At 38.9% G+C, this 26,131-nt stretch overlaps 1 protein-coding gene across 3 annotated transcripts in view; it reads left to right on the top strand.

Annotated features, from left to right (window-relative positions):
- The first annotated feature begins 1,077 nt into the window (after positions 1–1,077).
- Positions 1,078–26,131, top strand: part of HMGCLL1 (3-hydroxy-3-methylglutaryl-CoA lyase like 1) — a 61,834-nt gene continuing 36,780 nt past the window's right edge. Inside the window, exons 1-5 of one of the 3 annotated variants that reach the window (XM_060788119.2) lie at positions 1,078–1,377; positions 14,989–15,066; positions 16,460–16,567; positions 21,278–21,373; positions 22,012–22,160. In XM_060788119.2, the coding sequence (XP_060644102.2) occupies positions 1,252–1,377; positions 14,989–15,066; positions 16,460–16,567; positions 21,278–21,373; positions 22,012–22,160 (557 nt within the window). In that variant the 5' untranslated portion in view covers positions 1,078–1,251. Of the gene's footprint in view, positions 1,378–14,988; positions 15,067–16,459; positions 16,568–20,017; positions 20,061–21,277; positions 21,374–22,011; positions 22,161–26,131 lie in introns of those variants that run through there. The other 2 variants (XM_060788112.2, XM_067468431.1) reach the window with 2 other exon arrangements.

Below are 26,131 nucleotides of genomic sequence, written 5' to 3'. Positions count from 1 at the left end.
ATAATCACCTATGGACCATAAGGAAGGCTGAGCAAATGAAGATAGATGCTTTTGAACTGTGGTGCTGGAGGAAAGTTCTGAGAGTGCCTTGGACAGCAAGATCCAACCAGTCCATACTTCAAGAAATAAAGCCTGACTGTTCATTAAAGGGAAGAATAGTAGAGGCCAAGATGAAGTACTTTGGCCACATCATGAGAATAAAGGAAAGCTTAGAGAAGACAATGATGCTGGGGAAAATGGAAGGAAAAAGGAAGAGGGGCCAACCAAGGGCAAGATGGATGGATGGTATCTTTGAAGTGACTGGCTTGACCTTGAAGGAGCTGGGGGTGGTGACGGCCGACAGGGAGCTCTGGCATGGGCTGGTTCATGAGGTCACAAAGAGTCAGAAATGACTGAACAAATGAACAACAAAGCTCATTGGAGGGAAGGATATTAGAGGCAAAGATGAAGTACTTTGGCCTCATAATGAGAGGACAGGAAAGCTTAGAGAAGACAATGATGCTGGGGGAAATGGAAGGAAAAAGGAAGAGGGGCTGACCAAGGCAAGATGGATGGATGGCATCCTTGATGTGACTGGCTTGACTCTGATGGAGCTCTGAAGAAGCTGGGGGTGGCCACGGACGACAGGGAGCTCTGGCTGGGCTGGTCCATGAGGTCATAGAGTTGGAAGCGACTGAACAAATAAACAACAGCCTCCCTTCGGTTGTCAACGGCATGGAAGCCCTTGCAGCTGCCCTGTGACCGCCACCTACTGGATAAGGGACTAGGGTCTTAATCTGAGAGGAAAGGAAATCTTTGGGCGCATCTCTACTGTAGAAGGAATCTTTAAGTGCCAAGGAATCCAGTTTAAAGAGACTGCGTGGCAGAGAAGGCATACTTGCAAAACTCCCAGTGTTGAGTCATGGTTGTGCTGCATCCCTTCTGCAGCCTGGATGCGCCCTTGGCTTCCGTCTGGCTGGTGCTGACGTCACCCAAGGGCAAGAGGTACCCGCAGCCTGCTGACGTCAGGCGCGGGATGCCGGCGCCGCGCGGCCAGCCTGGGCCAATGAGAGGCGCGCTCCCCGCCCGGGATTCCCCCTTCGCTTGCCCGCGACTGGCTGAGAGCGGGCGGATGCTGAGGATGCCCTTGCCTGGGTTCCGGCCGGCAGCCCTGCGCGGCGCCCCAGCCATGGCTCCCAAGAGGAAGAGGAGGAGGAGGAGGAGGAGGCCCGCCTGACCTGCCTTGCGGGATCCCGCCGCCTTCCTCCCGCCATGGGCAACGTGCCGTCGGCGCTGAAGCACTGCCTCAGCTACCAGCACCTCCTCAAGGAGCCCCTCTGGGTGGGCCACGCCGCGACTCCTCCTCCGCCCACGGAAGAGCTGCAGCCCCCGGGACAGGTAACGCCAGCTTGGAAAAGGCCCGGGCGGAGGGGGTGGCCAGAGTGTGGGCTGACAGGCAGGCAGGCAAAGAGGAGCCCTCACCCTTGAGGCTCAGCTGGTGCAATTCTGGACCCTTTGCCGGTCTATTTAGCCAGTAAGAGCGCCCTGCTTTGCATCTCCAGGTGCCTCCTCCCCATCCTCTTCTTGACCTCTCCAGGCCTTAGATGGGGACCCTAAAGCAAGGGTGCACCCCCACTCATTTCCCTCCAGGGCCAATTCAGCCATATGGTTGCCTTCAAAGGGCCCTGGAATCCATACTCTTTAGCTTTAATAATAATAATAATAATAATAATAATTTACACAAAAGCACAGTATGGCACAGTAAACAAGATCTATATGCTGGATTTCGTGTCACAAAATCACAAGTTGAACACTTCCCAAGCGTCTTGGACTGTGTGATGTATTTTCGAATGATGCGTGCAGATCCAAGTCAGGTGGCCTTTTGCAGTTGACAGATCGTGATCTTGTCAATGTTTATTCTTTCCAAATGCCAGCTGAGATCTTTTGGCACAGCACCTAGTGTGCCGATGACCACTGGGACCACCTGCACTGGTTTATGCCAGGGCCTTTGCAGTTCGATTTTGAGGTCTTCATAGTGGCTGAGTTTTTCCTTGAACCTGGAATGGTGGCATCAATAATCCAGACTTTTTTCTTTTCCACAATCGTGATGTCTAGTGTATTGTGTTCCAAAACTTTGTCATTATTTATTATTATTATTATTATTATTATTATTGTCTTGTCGAAGGCTTTCATGGCTGGAATCACTGGGTTGTTGTAGGTTTTTCCGGGCTATATGGCCATGTTCTGGTGTAATTTTTTGTTGACTGCATTTTGTATCCACTACCTCTGAGGATGCTTGCCATAGATGCAGGCGAAACGTCAGGAGAGAAATTGCCTCCAGAACATGGCCATATAGCCCGGAAAAACCTACAACAACCCATTATTATTATTATTATTATTTATACCCCACCATCATCTCCCAGGAGGGGACTCGGGGCAGCCAACATGAGGCCAAGCCCAAAGATACAAGACAGCAAAATAAAATACAAAATGCAGTCAACAAAAAATTACACCAGAATACAATAAATACAGTAGCAAAATAAAATAAATAAAGCAAATTGACATAATATAAAGTCAAACACAATGGGCAGGCCAAATGGACAAGGTAAAATGTCAAATCCTGGATGAGGCAGGAATAGAAAAAAGTGTTATTGAGAGGAGCCCAAAAAGGACAAACAGTGGGGTTAGGCTTTCAGTTTAGGTTGGGGGAAAGTGCATCATAGGGGCAACACTGTAGGTGGTACAAACAGAAATGGGATAAATGGTCACTCTCCAAAGGCACATTGGAAGAGCCAAGTTTTCAATTTTTTTTTGAAGGTGGGGGCCTGCCGAATCTGCCGAATCTCACCAGGTAGTGAATTTCAAAGTCAGGGGGCCACAGCGGAGAAGGCTTTCTCCCTTGTTCCTACAAGTCTCTAGCCCAATTTGGGCCCCTAGATGTTAATTGAATGAAAACTCAAACCTAGGGGAACTCCAGACAAGAAATAATCAGGGACAGCTAATCACCACTCAACAAAAGATTCCTCCAGGCAGTAACAAGTCACACCTAAAAACTGTCAGGCCATCAAATGCTAATCAAGGTGGCCAATTGAAACATTCACACTTAGCTCCAACACACAAGAGTTCTTTCTCCCACCCAGGACATTCCACAGATAGGTAAAGGTAAAGGTTTACCCCTGACATGAAGTCCAGTCGTGTCCATTTCTGGGGTTAGTGCTCATCTCCATTTCTAAGCCGAAGAGCTAGCATTGTCCGTAGATACCTCCTAGGTCATGTGGCCAGCATGACTGCACAGAACACCATTACCTTCCTGCCAGAGTGGTACCTATTGATCTACTCATATTTGCATGTTTTCAAACTGCTAGGTTGGCAGAAGCTGGGCCTAACAGCGGGAGCTCACACCACTCCCTGGATTCAAACTCCCTGGATTACAAACAATATAAATCAAGGATGCATAGTTACAACTTTTGTCCTTTCTTGAAGTTTGTTGCTTGTTTTGTAATGCAGGGATTGTGTACGGAATTTATGCTTATGGACCTTGTGTGTGTGTATTAGTGTATGAAGCCAGTGTGGCCTTGTGGTTTGAGTTTTGGATTAATGACCTGGAGAACAGACCTCACAACCTCTGAGGATGCCTGCTATATATGCAGGCAAAACGTCAGGAGAGAATGCTTCTAGAACATGGCCATACAGCCCGAAAAACCTACAACAACCCAAAACTCCCATCACTTTTGATTATCCGCCATGCGGACTGGAGATGGTCGCAATTGTAAACCTGACCACACTTGTGGTTCTGAGGTTGGGGAAAGGCTCAATAATAATAATAATAATAATAATAATAATAATATCAACAACATTATTTCTATCCCACTGTATCTCCCCAATGGGGACTCAGGGTGGTCTACAATGTGCAGCGGCAAATATTCAATGCCATAAACAAACCATAAATCAAATCATAATACATGAGACAGTGACACCAAATAATAATGAAACATTACAAAAAACTGGGCACCACACAACTAAAAATTCATGTTTAGGCAAATAAGCAGCTAAAAATAAGACGTAAAAATTAAGCTGATAAGAATTTAACATTAGAATTTAAGAAGCCAGAATAAGAAGTCAACACTTTGTTGCCCATAGATCCATGTTACTGCTAGGGTTTGGGGCACAGGAACTCCCCTGGAAGTGGGAAAACTGCAAATACAAAATACGTGCATGAACTGGAAAGTGATCAGAGGACCTTTTAAAATCAGACCTCATGTCCACCAAACCCCCCTTTCCTGAACAAACTGCAGCCTTTCAGATGTTACTGTATCCTAACCGCCTATCAATTCCCCCCCCCCCCCCCCGGTGTCAGGAGTGACTTGAGAAATTGCAAGTCGCTTCTGGTGTGAGAGAATTGGCCGTCTGCAAGCATGTTGCCCAGGGGACTCCCAGATGTTTTACCATTCTGTGGAAGGCTTCTCTCATGTCCCCGCATGAGAAGCTGGAGCTGATAGATGGGAGCTCAACCCTCTTCTTGGATTTGAACTGCCAGCACAAAGGTTTAACCCATTATGCCACCAGGGGCTCCTAGTTGTGATGCCTAATGATGTTATAGTCCAGCATCTTGAGGATCACAGAAAATGACGTGGTGGGCCACATTTGGTCTACGGGTCTAACATTTTTACTCTTGGAAGCTAGTAAGTCAGCCCTGGTTAGTACTTGGGTAGGAGATCGCCAACGAAGACCAGTTGCCTTATTACATTGAGAAATGCCCCAGTTGTAGGACATTCCAGTCTCTTTTCAAGCATGGAGAGATATTGAGCTCATCACATGAGTTAAACTACTGTCATTCATAGTCCTCCATGGTTGAAAATAGGCAGAAGTATCTTGGAAGGAGGGGACTCTGACAATCTAACCTCATCACATTGAGAAATTTCTCCCTCTTAGGACCCTTCAGTCAATCTCTTTTACAAGCATGGAGAGGCACGGAGCTCATCACATGTTCCAGGGTTGAAAAGAGGCAGAAATGTCCTGAAAGGAGGGAACTCTGAACACAGGACAGCAAACATGCTCAGATTTCCTACCTCTTATCACACTTTACTCCTATGTTTACAACTGAAAAACAGGTGGGATGGGAACCATCAAAAGTTTCCCGACTTGTTTCATTGCTCAACTGTCAGCAGTGTCTGGTATCCTATGGGGTTTGATGTGGAACAATAGGATACCATGGAAATAAATGGTTTTAACCTAGATCACTGTTTCTTGTATCCTATGGAGTTTGGAACAGAACGATAAGATCCCGAGGATCTGGCCCAGACTCCCTGTCCAAATGTATTTCTTGTTATGAACCATCACAAAGTTTAAGATATTCAGGAGAGGCCCTGCTCTCGATCCCACCACTGTCTGTTATGGCTGACTTCTCTGGTTGAATTAGTCTGCAGTGCCTTTCATGTTCTTTGATATGTGTCTGGGTGCTGTGTTTGGTGGTCCCTATGTAGACTTGTCCACAGCTGCATGGTGTACGGTAGACTCCTGCAGTGGTTATACGATCTCCCTCTACAGACAAACTCAGACACTATGGTCACTGGAGGAGGTCCTTCTCTCAATTCCACCCCTGTCCCAAGCATGGCTGGTGGGAACAAGAGAAAGGGCCTTCTCTGTGGCTGCCCCCACCTCTGGAACTCCCTATCGAGTTAAAGATGGCCCCCTCCCTTCCCGCTTTCAAAAAACAGCTGAAGACATACCGTTGCTCACTGGCTTACGAGGTGGAGGAATAGTAGTTGTAATACTACCATTATACTTCTGATTAATAGTTGCTATCCATATCCATGCCCTGCTCACCCCACCAGCTCAATAGATATCTTGAGCAATGATTAATCAGTTTGCCCCCCCAAAAAGCGAAATTAATGTTTCCATTTGATGTTTGATGTTTTGTCTTATGTCTGTTATAACAGGCTGTGCTTTTTATTTAATTTTAGTTTGTTAAGTTATAATTCATATTTATATGTTGGATTGTATAAATTTTGTTAGCATTGATGCATTGTTGTTGTATTTGGGCATTGAATGTTTGCCTTTTATGTTTGGAATCTGCCCTGAGTTCCTTTGGGGAGATACTGCGGAATATAAATAAAGTTTTTGTTGTTATTATTATTATTATCATTATCAGAGCGGAATAAAGTTTTATATTATTATTATTATTATTATTATTATTATTATTATTATTATTTTCCTTTGCTGAATGTAGCATTTGTTGAATTTTCCTAGTGGGTCTGTAGATTCTTTGTAGGTTATGTTTCTTCATAAGCTTCCCTGTGTGATCAGTGGTCCCCTTGATGTATGGTAAGAACACCTTTTCTCTAGGTGGATCTTTCCAGTTAACACCCCCCAAGTTAACATGGCACATATTTATAGGAACATGGAATGTGAGAAACATAAATTGGGGACCGAGGTGAAGCAAAATCAATGAACATATATTTGGGATGAGCAAGCTAAAGTGGACAACAATAGGACAATTTCAATCAAATGATGACATTTACTCAGGAAATGAACATGTAAGAAGAAATGGGGTAGACTTAATCGTGAGGAGAGATGTAGCAAAAACAGTCAAAGAATGTAAAGCCTTTTGTTATATATGGAATGAGAAATGGGCCCATTTCATACATTCTGGAGGAAGAAAATCTGGGTCTGCCACAAAGTAGGAAACACAACAACCTGAAGCCAGTATTTTGTTCTCTGATACCTTTGTGACAGACATGTCTGGCATATTGAATCTTTACATGTGTAGAAGATACATTTTAGATTTATTTTCAAATATTCATGGTGGTGATTCTTGGAGTTATCCTTGGAAAAAACTGTGGAACATTTTCTTCCATTCAGAATGAAGCAGAGATTAGGTCACACCAACAGAGGAAAATCTGTTTCCTCTTCTGTAGACATGTCTGATGAGTTTCAGTCCTTGGAGGATGGTCTTACTTTAAGTTTCCAAATAAAATAGTTTTAGATTGACAAATATTGCTTCGAGCCACTTATTATTTCTGATGTGTTTTGTTCTAATGGATATTAGAAGCTGTTATTAATTCTGAAAATCAGTTTATTTGCAGTGGAATTCTAACAAGCATGGTTTTAATTTGGGGTTGCTCAAAGTCTTCAAACTTTAAAACTATTTTATAGTCAAATATATTATGCTTTTATTCTGAGACTCGCAGGTTATTGTCTGTTCACTTTGCATTATCAAACATATGCAGTTCTCGCCATTTTGCCTGACATATAATTCTGTGACATTTGATATTTATTAGAGTGTACTTCTGTTTCCTGTCCTTCTGATCTTGCTCCCAAGTGTATTTCAATGATAGTTCTAGCATGGCCGCTTCCTTTTCTTCGGAGCTTCAGACACATTTCTCTTGAGAATTTACTGTCTCTGCAGAAAGAGATTGTTCATTCTCTGGATGAACTCTGGAGAATGAATTCCAGAGAATAGATTTGCAGAGTTGCTTATATGGGGGAAACCTGTATTGCCACCTGTGGACAGATTTCCCTTAGGTTCCTTCTGATGAGCAATTTGCACAAAGATTCTCTATTCAGCTAAAAAAACAAAACAAAATAGATGATGCAATGATCCTTGGAATATCTTCATTGCATGTCATATGCTAATTAATGACAACAAGAAAAAAGAAGACAGAAAAAAACACACCTAATACACCTGAATACACATTGGAAGGCAATTTCAGATCATCACTTGAAGACTCATCATGTTTTTGTTTACTCATGCATGGTCTGTTCATTTCATTTCAGACATTTATTTATTTACCATATTAGTATACCGCCTTTCTCAACCCGGAGGTGACTCAAGGCGGTTCACAGTCAGCAACAATTTGATGCCTCAACAATTATAAAATACAATTAAAACAATTATAAAATAATATTAAAACATTTAGCATATAATATAAAAAGTGTACAAAGCCATAAAAACATAATCATCAGCGTCTCCTTACAAAAATCATTATCCAATTGCATCGTCAAGTTGTTCAGTGATTTCATATTTACCTAATTATGCTGCATTAGCAAATGCTTGCTCGAAAAGCCAGGTTTTAAACTTTTAATGGAATGTCAGAAGGGAGGGGGCCAATCTTACATCCCTGGGAAGGGCATTCCACAACTGAGAGGCCACCACTGAGAAGGCCCTGTCTCTCATCATGTACAGTATCTTGTTAGTTTTGCATAAAAGAAAAGTTTGTGACTCCATGTTTTTTCTACTTCTAGTACTAAATTTTCTGTTACAGAGGGAATGCTCATGCATATACATTTTGTTTACAGAGATATCCCTGTATTTCAGAGGAAGGATCTGGCAAAATCATCTCTGAGGCTTTATTTAAACAGGCCAAATGAGGTGGCCTGGGGGATGGACTCAGTGCTGTCCACATAGGTGCCCCCTTTCCATGCCGAGAAGAGGCTTTTTTGAAATACAGATCCTATAAATCTTGCACATTTTGAAACATAGTGTCAGAGATGTTGACCTTTCTCCACTCAATTGCTATATTCCCTAATTCCATCCATTCTAAACCTTCGGTAGGCCTAATCCTCCTCCTTTTTGGGAGGTTGTGTTTTTAAAGGAAATGTCAAAGAAAGAGATAAAACAGATTGGAAATATATCATTAAGAAATATAATGGAAATATGAAACAAACATAAAGGACAACTAATTATTAAGAGTTTGGTAATAAGAACAATAATATTGGGTAAAGATTTTCCAAAGGAACTAAAATGAATTTTAGATAAGGAATTAGAAAAAAGGTAACTAAAAAGGTAGGAAATTGGATAGAATAAAAATGGAAAAAGTAAAAATGAGAGAAGAACCGAGAGGAGTAAACATTTCATGGCCTCACTGGATTCAGTTGGAAAAATGGAATAAAAATGGCTAGGTATGATATAAAACTGGAAAACAATGCAATTTTAGAAAATAATAATACATGGATTAAAAGGAGAAAATAACAATTAAAAGGAACAACCAGTTAAATATAAAAATATTAATGAAAGACACAGGGGAAAAAAAGAAAAGACTAAAATTAAAAGAACGGTGGAAATGGGAAGAGATATGGAAAGGAAGACAGTTAAAAACATGTCAATTAGAATAAAAGAAAATTATTATAAATTAATTTGGAAGTGGTATTTAACACCGAGAAGGTTAAACATTATTAATGAGAACAATAATGAAAAACGTTGGAGAGGGTGCCAGGAAACTGGAACCTACATGCATATGTTGTGGGATTGTAGATATGTAAAAGATTTTTGGGGATTGGTTATAAGGGAAATGGAAAATATTATGAATGTAAAAATTAGAAGAGATCCAGTAGAAATATTACTTTTAATTAAAAGAAGGGATGGGAAAGACAAGAGGGGAAAAAATTAATAGACATGTTATTAACAGCACCTAGATTATTAATTGCAAAATATTGAAAAGGGGAAATGAAAATACAAATTAATGAATGATATAAAGAAGTCTGGACATTATTCAAATGACATTGAATGATAAGCTAACATCAAACTTAAAAGTAAAGAAGGGATTATTGGGGTGGGGGGATGACTTTTAATGTACTTGGAGAAAATTTCTAGAAAAATTATTGGCAAAAGAAGACTGGAATTTACCTCCCAACAAAAAATTGAACTTTTGATGGAACTTCAGAAGACAAGATGGCTCTGGAGAAGGGAAGCACAGGGGTGAAAGAAAATAAAAGAGGGGCAAATGTATATATAACTGTAATTAAAAAAATGAAAAAAAAAATAGAGATGTTGACATGGGGGGAACCTATGAGCCCAAAATTTTCACTTTTAGGTGGTGGGTCACTATGGAGGTAACCCTTAAAGAACTGCTAGTGGCCAATCACCCACGAACCCAGCCCAAAATAATTGGCTAAGTTAGCCCATGGTCTGCTCTCGTTACCTATAGTATTGAGATGAGCCTCCCCAGTTATCAGAGAAAAAGTGTCATGTTCTACATGGTTATAGGTAGGTGGAGCTATTCCCTAGCTGTTCCTGGGTGATTACAGGGTATGAACATGATACTTTGTCCAAATCCTGTACTTCACCACTAAAGGTGTTCTGTGTTCTTGAGTGGCCTGTGCTCTAGGTCAGCAATCCCAACATTTGCTGACCTAGAGAACTCATAGGAGTTCTGCAAATAATCTTTAAAACCCTTTTAAGATAATTTGAAAAAAATTAACATGCCAGGGAATGAAGGCCTTATTGAAACTCAATGTACTTGTGCTGTGAAAACTAAACCTGAATCTCTTTATTTCCAAACCTACTACATTATACAAAACATCCAGGCAATAGGAGTAGACAAAATAAGGAAGATCTTTACGGGTTTGCAATTCTTAGAGACAGTTAGGGTTCTGCGGGAAAATTAGGGACAGAGTTAGGGTGCTGTTGGAGGAGGGGAGGGAAATCTTCTGAAGGTTTCCATGACTGAAAAAGTTTGGGAATTGCTGCTCTAGGTGATGTTTGTACATTGGAAGAAGAGTGGGATACAATTGCTGAGAAATAAAATAAACAATTAGTAACACATATTTTTCCTATATTAAACAACTCTGCACATCTAGTACCTACAGTCTATAGATTTTAGTAGTTAGGAAGCAGTAAGAATATAAAGCTATCCAACCATGCCTGTGTATGATTGCACCTTCAAATATTCTGTGAATTTAAGTGATCCCATGAAATTTACAGGGTTTTTCTAACATTAGACTTTCTAACATTAGACTTAAGGTACATCTGAGGCTGATTCAGAGCAGAGTAATTCAGATTAGACCTGGCAAATCTGCATGGCCAGCCTCTGAGCTGCTACATGTATACTGTTGGACTCAATTTGATACGCTGACAATGGGCTACACATGCAATACATAGATCTATGGACCAGGATGCTCTGTATTCACAGGTGTTGTATTTATGTCTGAATAAATAAATAAATAAATAAATAAACAAACAAATTTCTCTGAGTCCTAGAGACTTGTACTCAGAACAATGGGTTCAAATTATAGAAAGGATATTCCAGTTAAACATTAGGAAGAACTTCCTGACTGTAAGAGCTGTTCAGCGGTGGAACTCTCTGCCCCGGAGTGTGGTGGAAGCTCCTTCCTTGGAGGCATTTAAGCAGAGACTGGATGGCCATTTGTCAGGGATACTTTGTGCTTTTACTGCATGTCAGAGGGTTGGATTGGATTGCCCATGTGTGCTTTTCCAGCTCTATTCTGTGAGTGTATGACTCTTTTGTGGTATGTATGTAGTCCTATATAGTTTGCTGACAGCAATCATCATGATCTACATACCTGTATATTTACCGGATTGTTATTTATGCCTGCATTGTTGGTGAGGTTAACATCCACAAGGTCACAGGGATCTCTTTCTTGCCTGCGGTCTTTGATTATAGGTTGGGTATCAAGGAGGGTTGCATTCCCACAATCAGGAGAATGATTGGTCTTTTGCTTATGCCTTTGAATTCCTGATGCCACATGCCAGGAAGTTATTAGCACTATGTGTGTATGCCAGGCTTATTTGCTTGATTTGCTTATACTTGGGGTAAGTTAAAGAGCACTGTAATTCTATGATTAAAGGTTGGTGGCCTATTATAAAACCCTGTTTTCATCAATTTATAACCTCTGGGGGCTGAAAGGGAATGTTTTCATGAAGATACTTGGCAGACAAGATCTCATGACTTTGCTTATGGTTGCGAGATGGGTTTTTTTTTAAAAAAAATCTGTTCTTCTTTAACAATACCTAATAAATGGAAAATGCTCCAGGCGTTTACATTTTTTACTTTGCTCATACACCATCTCACTTTATTTTTAGTGTGACTTACTAATTCACAGAAGTAATATCCAATTCATTACCTTTGAAGATCAAGCAAGTACTTGTAAATAGTATTGTAAATAGTGCTTAGTTCTAAATTTGATCAATTGAAAGTGAATATTGGAAATAGTACATAAAATATAAGAAATCTCTTCATACTAAGATGCCTTGTTCAGTATTGTTAACATCAGCATTCCCTAAGCTGGTGCTGTCCAGAATTTTTGGATTACAGCTCCCTTCAGCCTCGGACAACATAATGAACACAGGTGATTGAAGTTATTTTGGCTGGGGTTAGTGAATGTATTCTGATTTTTATTTGGAACTATAAAGTTTGCTGTCCAAGTTGCAGAATTTCTAAGAGGGATTGGGTCTGGTACCATAGGTTCAGACTAAAACCCAGGTTGGATTTACCACTCCATCATCTTGAAAACCAAACATATCCTGGGCTCCAGATTGAAAAGGAGAATCTACAATCGTTATACAGTACGTGTGATCTACAATCTCTATAGAGTACATGCAGTCTACTCTTATATTGGGCAGCTTAAGACAATAATCTTATGAACTGTGGTGCTGGAGGAAAATTCTGAGAGCGCCTTGGACCACAAAAAGATCAACCCAGTCCAGACTCCAGGAAATAATGCTCAGCTGCTCACTGGAGGGAAGGATATTAGAGGCAAAGATGAAGGACTTTGACCACATAATGATAATATAGGAAAGCTTGGAGAAGATAATGATGCTGGAGAAAATGGGAGGAAGAAGGAAGAGAGGCCAACCAAGGGCAAGATGGATGGATGATATCCTTGAAGTGACTGGCTTGACCTTGAAGGAGCTGGGGGTGGTGACAGTTAACAGGGAGCTCTGGTGTGGGCTGATCCATGCGGTCATAAAGAGTCAGAAGAGACTGAATGAATAAACAACAACAAGACAATAATGGGAATGGCAATGGAATGAGATTGTCTGAAGACATTTTTCTGCTTGGATTAAAGGAACAGGCAGTGCCCCTTCCAATTCCTTTCTACAAAATGTAACTGTGCTTCCATGTATTTTTAATTTAATTCATTTTACTTAAGTTTAATTTAAAATTATATAGATTTAAATCTTCTCTCCTCAGCTCTATCAGCCTCCAATCAGTAATTATAAGTACTTTAAAATAATAAAAAATACCATTGGTCCCAGTGTGTAGTTTGGTACACATATAGCTGAGGGCGGGAAAGTTCTATAGATTATTTCTGTGGCAATAAAAGCAAAACAAGGCAATGTCTAACTGTGAGTAATTAAAATATCAGAATAGATGACTTATAATTACATACATAATAAGATGACTTCTGTTTTATTGTGTGCATGTAGTTTTGGGTGTATGCTGCAGAAAATTTTGTAATCAGTCATTGTTACAAGATTTGGCTTATACTGCTGAAAAGTATAATAATAATAAAAGTTTAGTCTACATTTTGAATGCATTCTATTCCAGGCATGATATATTTAGCTTTTGTTTCTCTCAGATACGCCTTTCTGTCATGAGCGTAGAACTTGTCTTGTGCAAGCAATTATTTGATCATCATGGAAAACCTTAAATATAAGCTCCATGTGAGGACTTCTTCCATTTATAATAAAAGTGCTTTCAAAAATGGGGATGGCGAGGACCGAATATACAGCAGATGTGAAAGTTTTGCTTTCACATTGAGATAGGTTTGTATTCTCTCAGCAAGTGTGGGCCCAGCGTTGTCCAAGGAAGGCTTAGTGTGCCAGATGTTGTGTATGATTAGAGATGTTGGACAGCTGTTTCCCATAAATGAGTAGTAAATCTACTGGATCTTTCATTTTCAGAACTACTTTAAAGGATGTTACTACAATGGACTTAATTTACTGTGTGTATCAGTTTGCAGCAAGTAGCATGCATGCCAATATGTGTGCGTGAAGACTGCAAAAATATAACGACCCACCCTGCATGTTGAGTTATGCAGCATTAAAAAGAAATGTGAACTTCTGTCCACTTCTACACTGGTGAACTAATCTAGGATAATTATGCCTTGGGATCCAAAATGACCCAGAATGAGGATGTTTACTTGCTAAATCTGGGGCTATTTTTTTCGTTGTTAGGAGCAACTTGAGAAACTGCAAGTCGCTTCTGGTGTGAGAGAATTGACCCTTGGCAAGGATGTTGCCCAGGGGATGCCTGGATGTTTTGATGTTTTACCATCCTTGTGGGAGGCTTCTCTCATGTCCCCACATGGGGAAGTGGAGCTGACAGAGGGAGCTTATCTGCACTCTCCCCGGATTCGAATCTCTGGCCTGTCGGTCTTCAGTCCTGGTGGCACAAGAGTTTAACCAATTGTGCCATGGGGGCTCCATCTGGGGATATGCCAAGCAATAACTCCAGTTGGTCCAGTTAGGCTGAGACTGCACTTGCCTCATTGGCTTGTCTCTTTGTCCTTGTGTTGCTATCACTGCTGCTTCGCTGGTCACCTCTCCTGAAATCACAAGAGGCCAATCAACAAGAAGTGGATAGATCCCATGGCTTGGTGCCCCAGTCTGATTTCAGCAGATGTGACCATAATGACTACACTCTCACAGGGAACTTCCTGGCTAATGAAATAATAATAATAATAATCATCATCATCATTTGTTTTCTACTCTATTTCTCCAAGGGAGCTCTTATTCATTTCTGTCCATGCATTGATCAGAACAGGTGAAGGATGAGGATGATGGCCTCTTACTCCTTTAAAAGCCACCGGAATTTTTTTTCAGAGGCTCAAGGTTGCTGATCCTGATGTATAGTGTCCCTAAGTTGTTTTTGAAGAAAATCTTTTACAAAAAATGGTGAAATATCTCAATTGTATAGGTTTTATTTTGAAATACAAATTAATCCATTGGTTTAATGTCGGAATAATAATTTTGAATTCCTCAAAAGGGTGGTGCTAGGAATATATATTGCTTGAAGAAATAATCCAAGTTTTGAAATGTCTTGTTTTTTTTTTTTAATTTGCATGCTTTAGGGATGTGTGGTAGCTATTCCATGTAAATGAAAAGTTATTTCTGCATAAATTTGAAGGCATGAGTTGCCGGTATTTGTTACAGCTTTCACATTCTTTGATTGGTCCTGAGACTGAAAATCACTTTTGTGCAACCCCCAATGGAAAACTAAATTCTGATCTTGCATGTATTAACAAATACTTCATATTATGTTTCAGGAATTGGTCACAAGTGGATTTCCTGAATTTGTTAAAATTGTTGAAGTTGGTCCAAGAGATGGATTACAAAATGAAAAGGTAATTTAAAGATACATGCTACATTTCTGGAATGAAGGTAGAATGCCATATTAGTAAAAACCTCAGGCAGGGAATTTCTGCTTTTATTTTTTGCACGAATATCTCACTCTCCATTATTCAGTCCATAAAGATTAGCAAACATAGGCATGGACTGCACAATTGCAGGGAAAAATAATTGAGGGGAAAACACATATTCATCAAGTAGGGTGAATATGTGTAGAAAGTGAGACTGTGTGGACTGAGGGAATTTGCTTCAACCAAGTGGCAGCAGAGCACGGTTACAGCAAGAGGTAAAAGGGACTGTTCCAATAATGGCACTTTTCTGTTTGCTTAAAAAATAGAAATGGCATGATACACAAGATGGTATTTTCTTTTGTTTTCTTTCCATTTATCTGTTAGCCAGAAGGCAAATGGCTGCAGTAGTGATATTAGACTGGCCCCCTTCCTCTAGGTTTTCAGGAAAAAAGTTAAGACCTGGCTATGGAACGAGGCATTTGGGGAGTAGTGCAATACCGAATCGAGATAAATGTAGCAGCACGAATGGCGACTATGGGACTAGGCACTATGTTTCAACTGTTTAAATTGTATTTATATGTTTTCATCTGTTTAATAAACAGATAATGTTAATGTCTGCTTAATGTGTTGTATTTGTTTATTTGTATTTACAATGTGGCATTGAATTTTGCCACTCTGAGTCCTCTTTGAGGTGAGATGAGCAGGGTAGAAATATAGTACATAAATAAGTAAATAAATAAAGAGTATTCAGATAAAATATTTCATATTAACTGTTACATTGATATACAGTGTTCCCTCACTTATTGTGAGGGTTACGTTCCAGGACCACCCATGATAAGTGAAAATCTGCAAAGTAGGGATGCCATATTAATTGTAATATTTATATATTATTGGATGTTCTTGGGGTGGCATCAGGGCCTCCAGCGGGCTGCATCCCTGCTCGGAATGAGGAGGTGGGCAAAGCATGTCCGCTCGCAGCCCGACGGAATGAGCAAAAAATGTGAGGGGCCTTTCTGAAGCCCATTGTAATGTAAATATTTTAAATTCATTTTTTGAATCTGTAAAACAGTGAGTCCGCATAAAGCGAACCGCGCAGTAGCGAGGGAACACTGTACATAGATTGCATCGAATAGTTTTTGCAGGCTTCTGGAAGGAGTCATCAGTTGGGTATGACACCTACAACTTTGTTCTCTCTGTTTCTGCATGTATGCTCTCAGTTTTCTTTTGCCTAAGAGGAAAGCAAGCTGCCATGGTGTCTCAAAATATAGCCAGTAATGTTTATTTTATTCTACATTGTTAAGGAACCTAAGACAAGGATTCAAAATCTCATTGCACAAGAAGATAGACTGTACATAATAGGTTTCCCCCTTCTTTTCAGGCTATAGTCCCTACAGATGTCAAAATTGAATTCATCAACCGACTTTCCAAAACAGGATTGCCTGTGATAGAAGTGACTAGTTTTGTTTCTTCAAAATGGGTACCTCAGGTAAGTGAACTTAATGATAGCTCCAAGTATTATTTGGAAAGGTCTAGAGTTAGCCTGGTAAACCCTTTCACCATGACCAGCAACACAGATTATACATTCTGTCCTGTTATTCTTTGAGAACAAGATAAAGATGCATTCACTGTCCTAATGTGTAGTCTGGCCTGTAGAAAAGAGGGAGATACAGCAAACCTAGCATCAATTGACCTACCGTATATACTTATAAATAGAGTTTTTCACCCCCCCCCCTTTTAGGCTGAAAAAGCCCCCCTCGGCTTATCCTTGAGTCAAGGTTATTTATTATTTCACATTATTATTATTATTATTATTATTATTATTATTATTATTATTATTACATTTATTATTTTACTCTATTTATTATTATTGGAAGGATACATAAGCACTTATACATTGAAGAAGCTTAGAACAATGGTTTATCCAGAGTTGGATGGTCTTATCTTAAATTACAGTTTTATCTAATTATTCAAAAACATTTAACCTACTGAAGCTTCGATTAATGTTATTGTATTGGTATCTATTTTTATTTTGAAATTTACCAGTAGCTTCTTCATTTCCCAACCTCAGCTTATACTTGAGTCAATAAGTTTTCCCAGTTTTTTGTGGTAAAATTATATGTCTCAGCTTTTATTCGGGTTGACTTATATTCAAGTATATATGTATCTGTTTTACTAGAACTTGATAATGAAAATACGTTGCAACCGAATGTGTACATACTGAAATATTTAGAAGTCACAATACCTAAAACAGTGTCTGCTAGCAATACTGAACATCTTAACCAATCACATACCACCCTTTTCAATGCCCCCCTCAATTAAAAAAAGGAAGAAAATGTGTTTTTCATTGCTCTTTTTCCCCTGTGAAGTCTTTTGGGTAACAAATTTGGCCTGCTTGTCTGATATGAAGAAAGCGAGAACAACTCCTTTTTTATTCACATTTTGAGTCTGAATGTTTTGTTTTAGGGTCATTAGTTGATGTTTAGATTAAATTTTGTTTATATGCTAAGGCCATGTTACTTAGAAATGGACTGAAGTCTTGATTATGTCTTCTTAGTACTCCTTGCTTTATTTTCTTAAGTCATGGGAATAGTGTGGCCAGTTGTCTTTCCCGTTCTTTCTTTCTCTCTCTTGTTTTAAAAAAAGTATTTTAAAGCTCTTTTTACCATTTCCTTACTAATGTTTTGTTTGGCAGAGGTTTTCTGTCTAAAAACAGCCAGAAGTAAAATGTTCTGCAGTAGCAAGGTGCCATATAAAACAGGATCCCACACCTATAATTGAAATCGCCAAGAATGATAAACGGGTGCCATTGAAATGCTTATTGCTCGAGTATCTTATTGCACTTTGAAGGTTAATTGCAGAACTGTTAAAGTAAGACTCTGTTTACAAAAATAAAACACAATTGAGGGGACAGCTACATTATACAAACTTTATTTTACAATGATTAACTTTCACAGAGTTTGAAAGGCGCTTTCTGTTCAGCTGGTAATTATATTTTCAATTGGGTTGTATTGGTTAAGTGCATGTAGTCCTACTATATTGGTTTTGCATTAAGTTACTGAGTTTCAAAGCTGTCTGCAGCATAGTAAACAAAGATTACACATTTTGTTTCATTAAGGAATTAAAGGCTTTGGAATGGTAGGAGCCAACAAACAGTGAACAGAGATGTAACTTATTATCTAAATTTTTTGGTATGCAAATAGTAGGCTTGTGCATTTTGGGTGAATTGCTATCAGTTTCTGCTTGCCGGATACCGAAAACCCCCCATATCCTTTTTCCAGTGCCTCCTGAAAATGGGCACCCTGCTGAATGAGAGTTTTTGTTCAGCACCTGAAAAAAAATATTTTCAGCCCATTGGTGGTAATGGGGAACTTACAAGACTCCCCCTTCCCTGGGAACCTTTCCTTTCTTCCCTTCAAGGGAGCCTGGGTGACAGCAATAGGGTTAAGAAAGCACCCTTCCTGGGAGCCTATCCTGTTTTCCTTCAAGGACGCCTGGTTGTAAGCAACAGGGTTAAGAATGCACCCTATCCAGCCTATTGTGTGTGTGTGTGTGTGGGGGGGGGGGGACGACTTCCCACAGGGTCCTCTTCCATATCCTTCATTAATACATGGATTTAAAAAAAGCATCATTTACTACTCTTAATTTTCTTGTCTCTTGCCCTTCTGTTTGTAGAGGAGGAGACTGGGGTTACTGCTTCTTAAAGCTGTTCTACTCTAGAGGAGAAGCAAGTGCCCGCTTTTTTCTCTCCCATCACCAGTAGCTTTCCAAGACATTTTAAGGAAGCCCAGGGAAGGAAGAGTAATGACCTGGAGCTCAGTTGAGTTATCCTCCCTGGACTACCTTTAAAATCCCCTCACTTGCCTGCAAGGCTGAAATCTACTTTCTGCTTGTGGTTTTGCTCCCTTAGACAGAGTATTTCTACTCTAAAGGAGAGGTGTGCTTCTTTTTTGTTTGCTAGGATTACTATTATTAATAGTAATCTTTTTTAGAAGTATTTTCTGAAGGAGAGGAATGGAAGGAGAAAAAGAAGCTAAAAGGGTGAAAGCCCCCAAATGCAGACAGCACACCCCAGCCACTGCCCCTCAGGTCCCCAACTCCCAATCAGTCCCACTAAATAAAAAGAATCATGAAAATAAAGGAAGATCAAAAAGATTCAACTGTGATGCCAAACAGGGGAGGAGGAGCTCCCGCTTGCTTTAGTTATTTGTCCCAGGAGGGCCCTTACCATTACGGACTCCTGAAGGTACCAAAGGAAATGAAGGAAATGAAATCCACACACAATCCTAGGAAATAAATGCCATTCTACCCAACATGTGCCAGCTATGTAATAACACTAGCAACAGAGCATTTATAATAATTTAAAAATATTAATTCTGATAATAATATTATCTCCATGAACATTTGCAACTGCTCCTTGCCTAGTTTTTTTTTTTTTAAAAAAACTCATGTTTTTGCTTTTATTTTTTTTGTCTTTAAAAGCTACTGGAATTGTAGTTTGACATGATTTTTGTAGTCTGTACATTTTGATTTCATGGATTGGTTGGTTTGTTTTGTATTATATTGGGTTTTGTTGGGGTTTTTGCATTTTTGAGGTGTTTTGTTTTGCATTTACATTGTACAGGTTTTTTGTTTGTTTGGGGTTATTTTGTTATTCTTCCTTCCCTCTGTTCATCTATGTATTTATACATAGATTTAAGACTGAACAGCTTTGCCCACTGTTTTGGAGTGTTTTAATGTAAAGTCCCATGTCTATTTGATGGTGTTATATAAGTAAATAATAGTAACAACCAATACCTTTAAAAGTTACATTTAATTTTTGATATTTAAGGGAAATTTTTAACTGGCTGGGAGATGTTATTTTTTATTTATAAGTTTTTTATTGTTGTAAATCTGTTTTAATATTTAAATTATACTTGTTTTATTTGAATTTTATTAGGATAGCCATGCTGAGTACTATTTATAAAAAGAAAGGCTGAAAGGTAATTTAGTACTACGGATATGGGTCTTTGCTATTGTTATACAGGTTGAGCATCCCTTCTTTGAAATGCCAAAATCCAAAATACTCTAAATCTAAAATCAACCACATGGCTGGCTGAGATAGTGCCCAAACTTTGATTTGTGCACAAAATAATTAAAAATATTGTGTATACAGTTTCCTTCAGGCGACATATAGAAGGTGTGTATGAAATAGAGAATCCGAAAAATGTTTGCAATTTGGAATGATACTCAACCTGTATCATTCCAAATTTTGGGAGTCACATGTGCCCCTTGATCTGTATAGTTTCCACTACTACTTTTGAAACTAATAGCCACTTTAATATAACTACCTTCATGACAGCACTCATTTGGTTCAAATATGATGAAATTTTGCACACTTTATTGCCGCACTTTATATTCTGTAATTGGGTATAGATAGCCAAGCACAAAATACATTTGCTTTTTGTTATTTGTGTAAAATTTAATATGCTCAGAAATAAGAATTTGATATTTTATCACTAGGCTTATTTCCAAATACTTAAAATGCAAATATGAATTCTGAAATTATTTACGTTGGTCATTCTACATACATATAACCCCACTTTCTAACGGACTCACAAAAAAAGTAAGAGACATATTTGTTCAGCATATTTGTGAAGTTTTGTATTTGGATTTAATCACTCACAACTAACCTAAATCCCATTGAATATGTCAGGCTCTGCATTTATTCTACGGGCTCTCTAATAAAATATGTGCATTGGATGACAGAAGCACCACTTGTATCTAACTGTCTTTGTTACCAGAAGCTAAGACAAGAATGGGTAAATAGCTAAATGGATAACCATTTCTAGTGCATATTTTTCTTGTTGATAACTGTAAGTAAAATTTTAAAAATCAATCATTTAACAGTGACTTTTGGTATCTGCTGGGATTTGGTTCCAGGACTCCCCTCCCTAAATGAATACAAGAATCACATATACTTAAGTCCCATTATATATAAGGATGTGGTATAATATTGTTCCCTTTGTACAAAATCAAGGTTTGCTTTGGTAGATTATAAACATGTTTTCAAGCCATGAATAATAGCCTGATCCTTAGATACAGAATCTGTAGGTATAGAGGACTGGCTGTAAATGCATTTGTTTACAACCATGAGGTTGGTTTCTGATATTGTTGTTAAGACCTTAAGAAAATGAAGCTTCTACACTTTGTCTTTAAGATGGCAGATCACACAGAAGTCATGGGAGGAATAGAGCTATATCCCGGAGTCCGGTATCCAGTACTTACCCCTAATCTTCATGGTTTCCATTCTGCGGTAGGTATAGTGCTTGCTTTATGTGTCTATGAATTAAACCCTAATTGCTCATAGCTGTTGTCTGCCTTACTACATTTTTAAGTTAAGCTGGAATGATTGTGTTTACTTGCTCTATTCCTATGCTACTATACATTCTATCCACCTTATTGACCAGCCTATCCTTTAATTCGTTTCGCATATTGGCTCCTCCCCCCCAAAAATGAGTCTGTTGTTGTTTATGATGTTTGTTTATTGTTGTTTATGCTGTTTTATGCTATTTTAATACGTTATTTCTGTTTTTAATTGTATGTTGCCTTGGGCTTGGCCCCATGTAAGCCACCCCGAGTCCACTTGGGGAGATGGAGGCGAGGTAGAAAAATAAAATTGTTGTTGTTGTTGTTGTTGTTGTTGTTCTTCTTCTTCTTCTTCTTCTTCTTATTATTATTATTACTAGGGATTGCTGTCTTTTCTAGTGAATCATCCCATCTTAAGATATGGTCAAAGATCGACAGCCTCAGTTTAGTTCAGGCTAGATTTACTTCCATCTGTATCTGACTAAGCTTGGAATGGTGGTCTTCAAATAGTGGGTGATTACTGTTGAAAAGGATTTACTGGGAAGAGAAAATGTTGTTTTTAAAGATCATCCTCTTTTATTTTAGATTGCCGCTGGGGCTAATGAAGTGTCAGTCTTTGGTGCAGCATCTGAATCTTTCAGCAAAAAGAATATTAATTGCTCCATAGAAGAAAGCATGGAAAGATTTGAGGTTGTTGTGAAATCTGCAAGAAACATGGACATTCCAGTGCGAGGGTAATAATCATACATGTTCACAATATGATCATTTGCTGGATGCCCTGTCACAGAGTGATTTTTTTCTTTAATGAAACATAAATGTAAAATGTTAGGTCATATAAAATATGTTAGGGTTGGTTATTTCTTTGCTGTGTGTTTCTGTTGCTGCTTACATATATGTATTAAGTTAGTCATTTTCAATTTAAGGTCTCCTGCCTTTTCAATGCCTTCTTCCATTTTCTTCCTTACTGCAAAAGATTTTAAGACGAAGAAAAAATGGAACTGCTGCAAAATGTTATTTAACTGCTAACATGATGAAATGTTAATCAGAAACTGTTCTTTGCCTAATTACACATGGGTGACAGAACAATGATTTGGTTGATTTGTGGGGATGTGTGATTTTCTTTATTGCTGTATGTCACATTTTTAATGGCTTGAGAGAGAAATCTTGGGCCTGGGAATATAAAATAAGTCCTCTCTCCTGGCAACACAAGTGCTCATCCTGGAGAGGAATGTAACACAAATTAAAAATAGATTAAGCAAAGTGGATCATAAATCAGAGGAATAATTTTGTGGGGGTGATTTGGTAGCAAATAGCATGAAAGAAACGAAAGTGGATAAAAGATTGGGCATTTTTGAGGTAGAAAATTACCCATAAGCTATAGATTTTTTGGGGAAAAAAACCCCTAATTATACATTTTTAAAAATAAAGAATACAGTGGCTATTGAATTTATATTTGTCCTTTCCTAGTTGCTACTGTTTGTGGTGATTATATTTTACTGTGAACTGCTAGTCGAGAAAAATATGGCTGTAGTCCTGTTCTCTGCACAATATAGAATATGTTATGAAATATAGCAGAATCGTGCTACAAATGTCTATTATACAGCCTACCATTCTTTTCTTGGGGTCTTAGTTTTTAGACCTGTTCCTGGGGTTTTTAGGAGCACTGATTCAGAAAATTGCATTAGATAGACTGCATCAGCTCTAGTTTCTTAGATACAGTTAGTTATTGTGGTTTTCTATGGGCGAGCACATGGCAACTGGCAAATGGCATATGTTCTGTATCACAAAAACTATAGCTGATGGGAGAAAACTGGTGCCAGTTTTGGCATCGGCAGATCAAATATACCCAGAAACGAGACTAATATTTGAAGCATTAAAATGTATGTTGGCTAGTGTTATGAGGAGCGGCTTAAAGAGCTGAGCATGTTTAGCCTGCAGAAGAGAAGGCAGAGAGGAGACATGATGGCCATGTATAAAAATGTGAGGAGATGTCACAGGGAGGAAGGAGCAAGCTTGTTTTCTGCTGCCCTGGAGATTAATATGCGGAACAATGGCTTCAAACTATAGGAAAGGAGATTCCACTTGAACATTAGGAAGAATTTCCTGACTAGGTTCTTGTGGGTTTTTTCGGGCTATATGGCCATGTCCTAGAGGCATTTCTCCTTGACTGTGAGAGCTGTTCAGCAGTGGAAATCTCTGCCCCAGAGTGTGGTGGAAGCTCCTTCTTTGGAGGCTTTTAAGCAGGGGCTGGATGGCCCTCTGTTGGGGGTGCTTTGAATGCGATTTTCCTGCTTCTTGGCAGGGGGTTGGATTGGATGGCCCATGAGGTCTCTTCCAACTCTATGATTCTATGATGTTCTTTAGGGTGTGAGGTGAATTAGATGAGCATGCCCTGTGGCTTTCTATATGATTTGATACTTGCTTTATGTTATCATGCTTTTAAGTGTAGTTGAAATTAAAATAAAATTATCCATACAGAATAACTTTAGTAGGAGAGAGGGAGCTATGTTTTTCCTTTTACCCCAACAAGCCGCCCTCAGTCCATTTGACATATCTGCATAACAGCATGAAATGGGAAAGAAAGGTTCATGCAGTGGCAGCATCACTCCAGAATGAACCAATTTGAGGTACTCATTGGCTGCTGATTCGGTGATATTAATTATCAAATATATCTTCATCATCGAAGAGGAATGGAGTAAAGAATCTACTTTCAGAAATAGATTTTGAGATATTTTCTCCTGTTTTACCTGAAAATCTATAAAAATTAGGCAATAGGTAGTGATCCTCCAAGTTGCCCGTTGACTTATGGTGACTTCTTGAATTTCATAGAGTGTTTTCTTAGGTAGGAAATACTAGGAAGTAGTTTCGCTACTCCTTTCTTCAGAAATACAGACTAAGAGTACTTGGTATTAATTGATAATCTCCCACCAAAGTTGCCCTTGCTAACTTCCAGATCTGGTGCCCTCAGGAAATTTAAGCATTTCCAATAAGCAGCAGCACTAGGCAATCTATTGGAAAATGGCCTTGAAATCTTTACTTTGAGGGGGTGTTTCGATAGCTGCCACGGCACTTACTAAACTTGCATGTTGCCAGCTGTCAGACTAGTTAGGCAGTAAAACATATTTATGTTTTAACTGAAATATTGTAACACTTGTTCAAAGGATTTTAAAAAATGTTATTATGTGGTCTAAATGCATCTCATAAAGGTTATTTCATAGTCTCGTATAATGAGAGGCGTACGTATGGCAATGGAGGTGACCTTGACAGCTATAGGTGTTCTTGGCTTCAGATAATTTGCATATTATGCCCATTCTGAGATCTCTATGACAGTCTGCCAGTGAGCCACTAAACTCAGTTCAAAACCTTGGCATCAGCACACAGTGTCTGTTTGTGCCTTCAAGTCACTTCTTCACTTTAGATGATCCCCTGAAATTCCTTCCTTGAAATAATGCCTACAGTACCTTGTATGGTAACTTGTACCTGCTCCCATCCAGCTACTAATCAGATCTGTCCATGTTTAGTTTCCAAGATCAGATGGAAACTGGTGCCTTTAAGATATTTAAACCTAGCTTGAAGTACAAAGCCCTAACTGGATCAGGTTTTTAAAGGAGTACCCAATTCAGTGGCAACTCAACTGGAATTTGAAATTAGCCGGGGAACATCTGTTTATGGTGCCTCGAAGTATTGTTGCTTGTCGGACTACTGAATGTGCCAGGGCTTTCCTAGTGGTGTGCCTCAGTTATGGAAGTCTTTTCTTATAAAAATCCATTTGTGCTTCATGGGGCACTAGTTAAAACATATCTGTACAATGTCTAAGGTAACATACATGCTTTTGGTTTGTATATAGCTGCTGCTCATTCTTTTGCTTTTCTTTCAGTGTACTGGTATGAGCACATATGTTTTTAGATATTTGTCATTTTAAATGCATACTTTGTGATTTTAGGTCAAGATCGTATTGAATAATTCTATGGTATGTAGGTCTGTTGGCGGCTAGTTGTCATCATATATAATCAGAACCTCCAGACAAAGAGAATAGATACCTCTGAATGCCGATATCAGCAGTAAAAGGATGTTTATATTCTTGGTGATAGTTTTTGTGTTTCATCATTATTAGTTTAAAGCAGGAAGAGACAACTGTGGCCATCCAGATGTTTTTTGAATTCCTTCACTATTGGTTATGATTACTAGGATTGATGGATGGGGGCTGTTGCCAAAAACATCTGGAAAGTCACAAATTGACCACCCTTGCTGTAACGGTATCCAGTTATCCAATTATGACATCCGATCTAGCAGGACTCTTCATATGTTCTCAGCAACATGGGAATATGCTATCAGACCAGAGCCAAAATCTCTTGACATCTAAGTACTAAGTACATATTTTTCATATTAATACATTATAGAGAAATTGCTTAGGGTGCAATTCAGATTGTAGAGAAAATCCAAGTGTATATATATTATTCACTTACATACTAGCAAGAATAATTTACAGTAGAAGTGGGCATAAAATTGCTGCTAGCCATTTGAGTATTATGATTATTAGGAAATGTGACTGTAATACATGGGCAAAAGGTTAAGCAAATATATTGTAGTTAGACCAGAGGCCAGTATGCTACAGGTGGAAAAAAGTGTTACTTGTAGATAAATTTGATTCCAGAGTTAGCCAAGGAACTCGTTGGGAGGTCTTGGCAAGTCATTTTGACTTTCT

The sequence above is a fragment of the Anolis sagrei genome, chromosome 1 (assembly GCF_037176765.1).
Source record: "Anolis sagrei isolate rAnoSag1 chromosome 1, rAnoSag1.mat, whole genome shotgun sequence".
Taxonomy (NCBI): domain Eukaryota; kingdom Metazoa; phylum Chordata; class Lepidosauria; order Squamata; family Dactyloidae; genus Anolis; species Anolis sagrei.
This window is presented reverse-complemented; position numbering and strand designations above follow the sequence as displayed.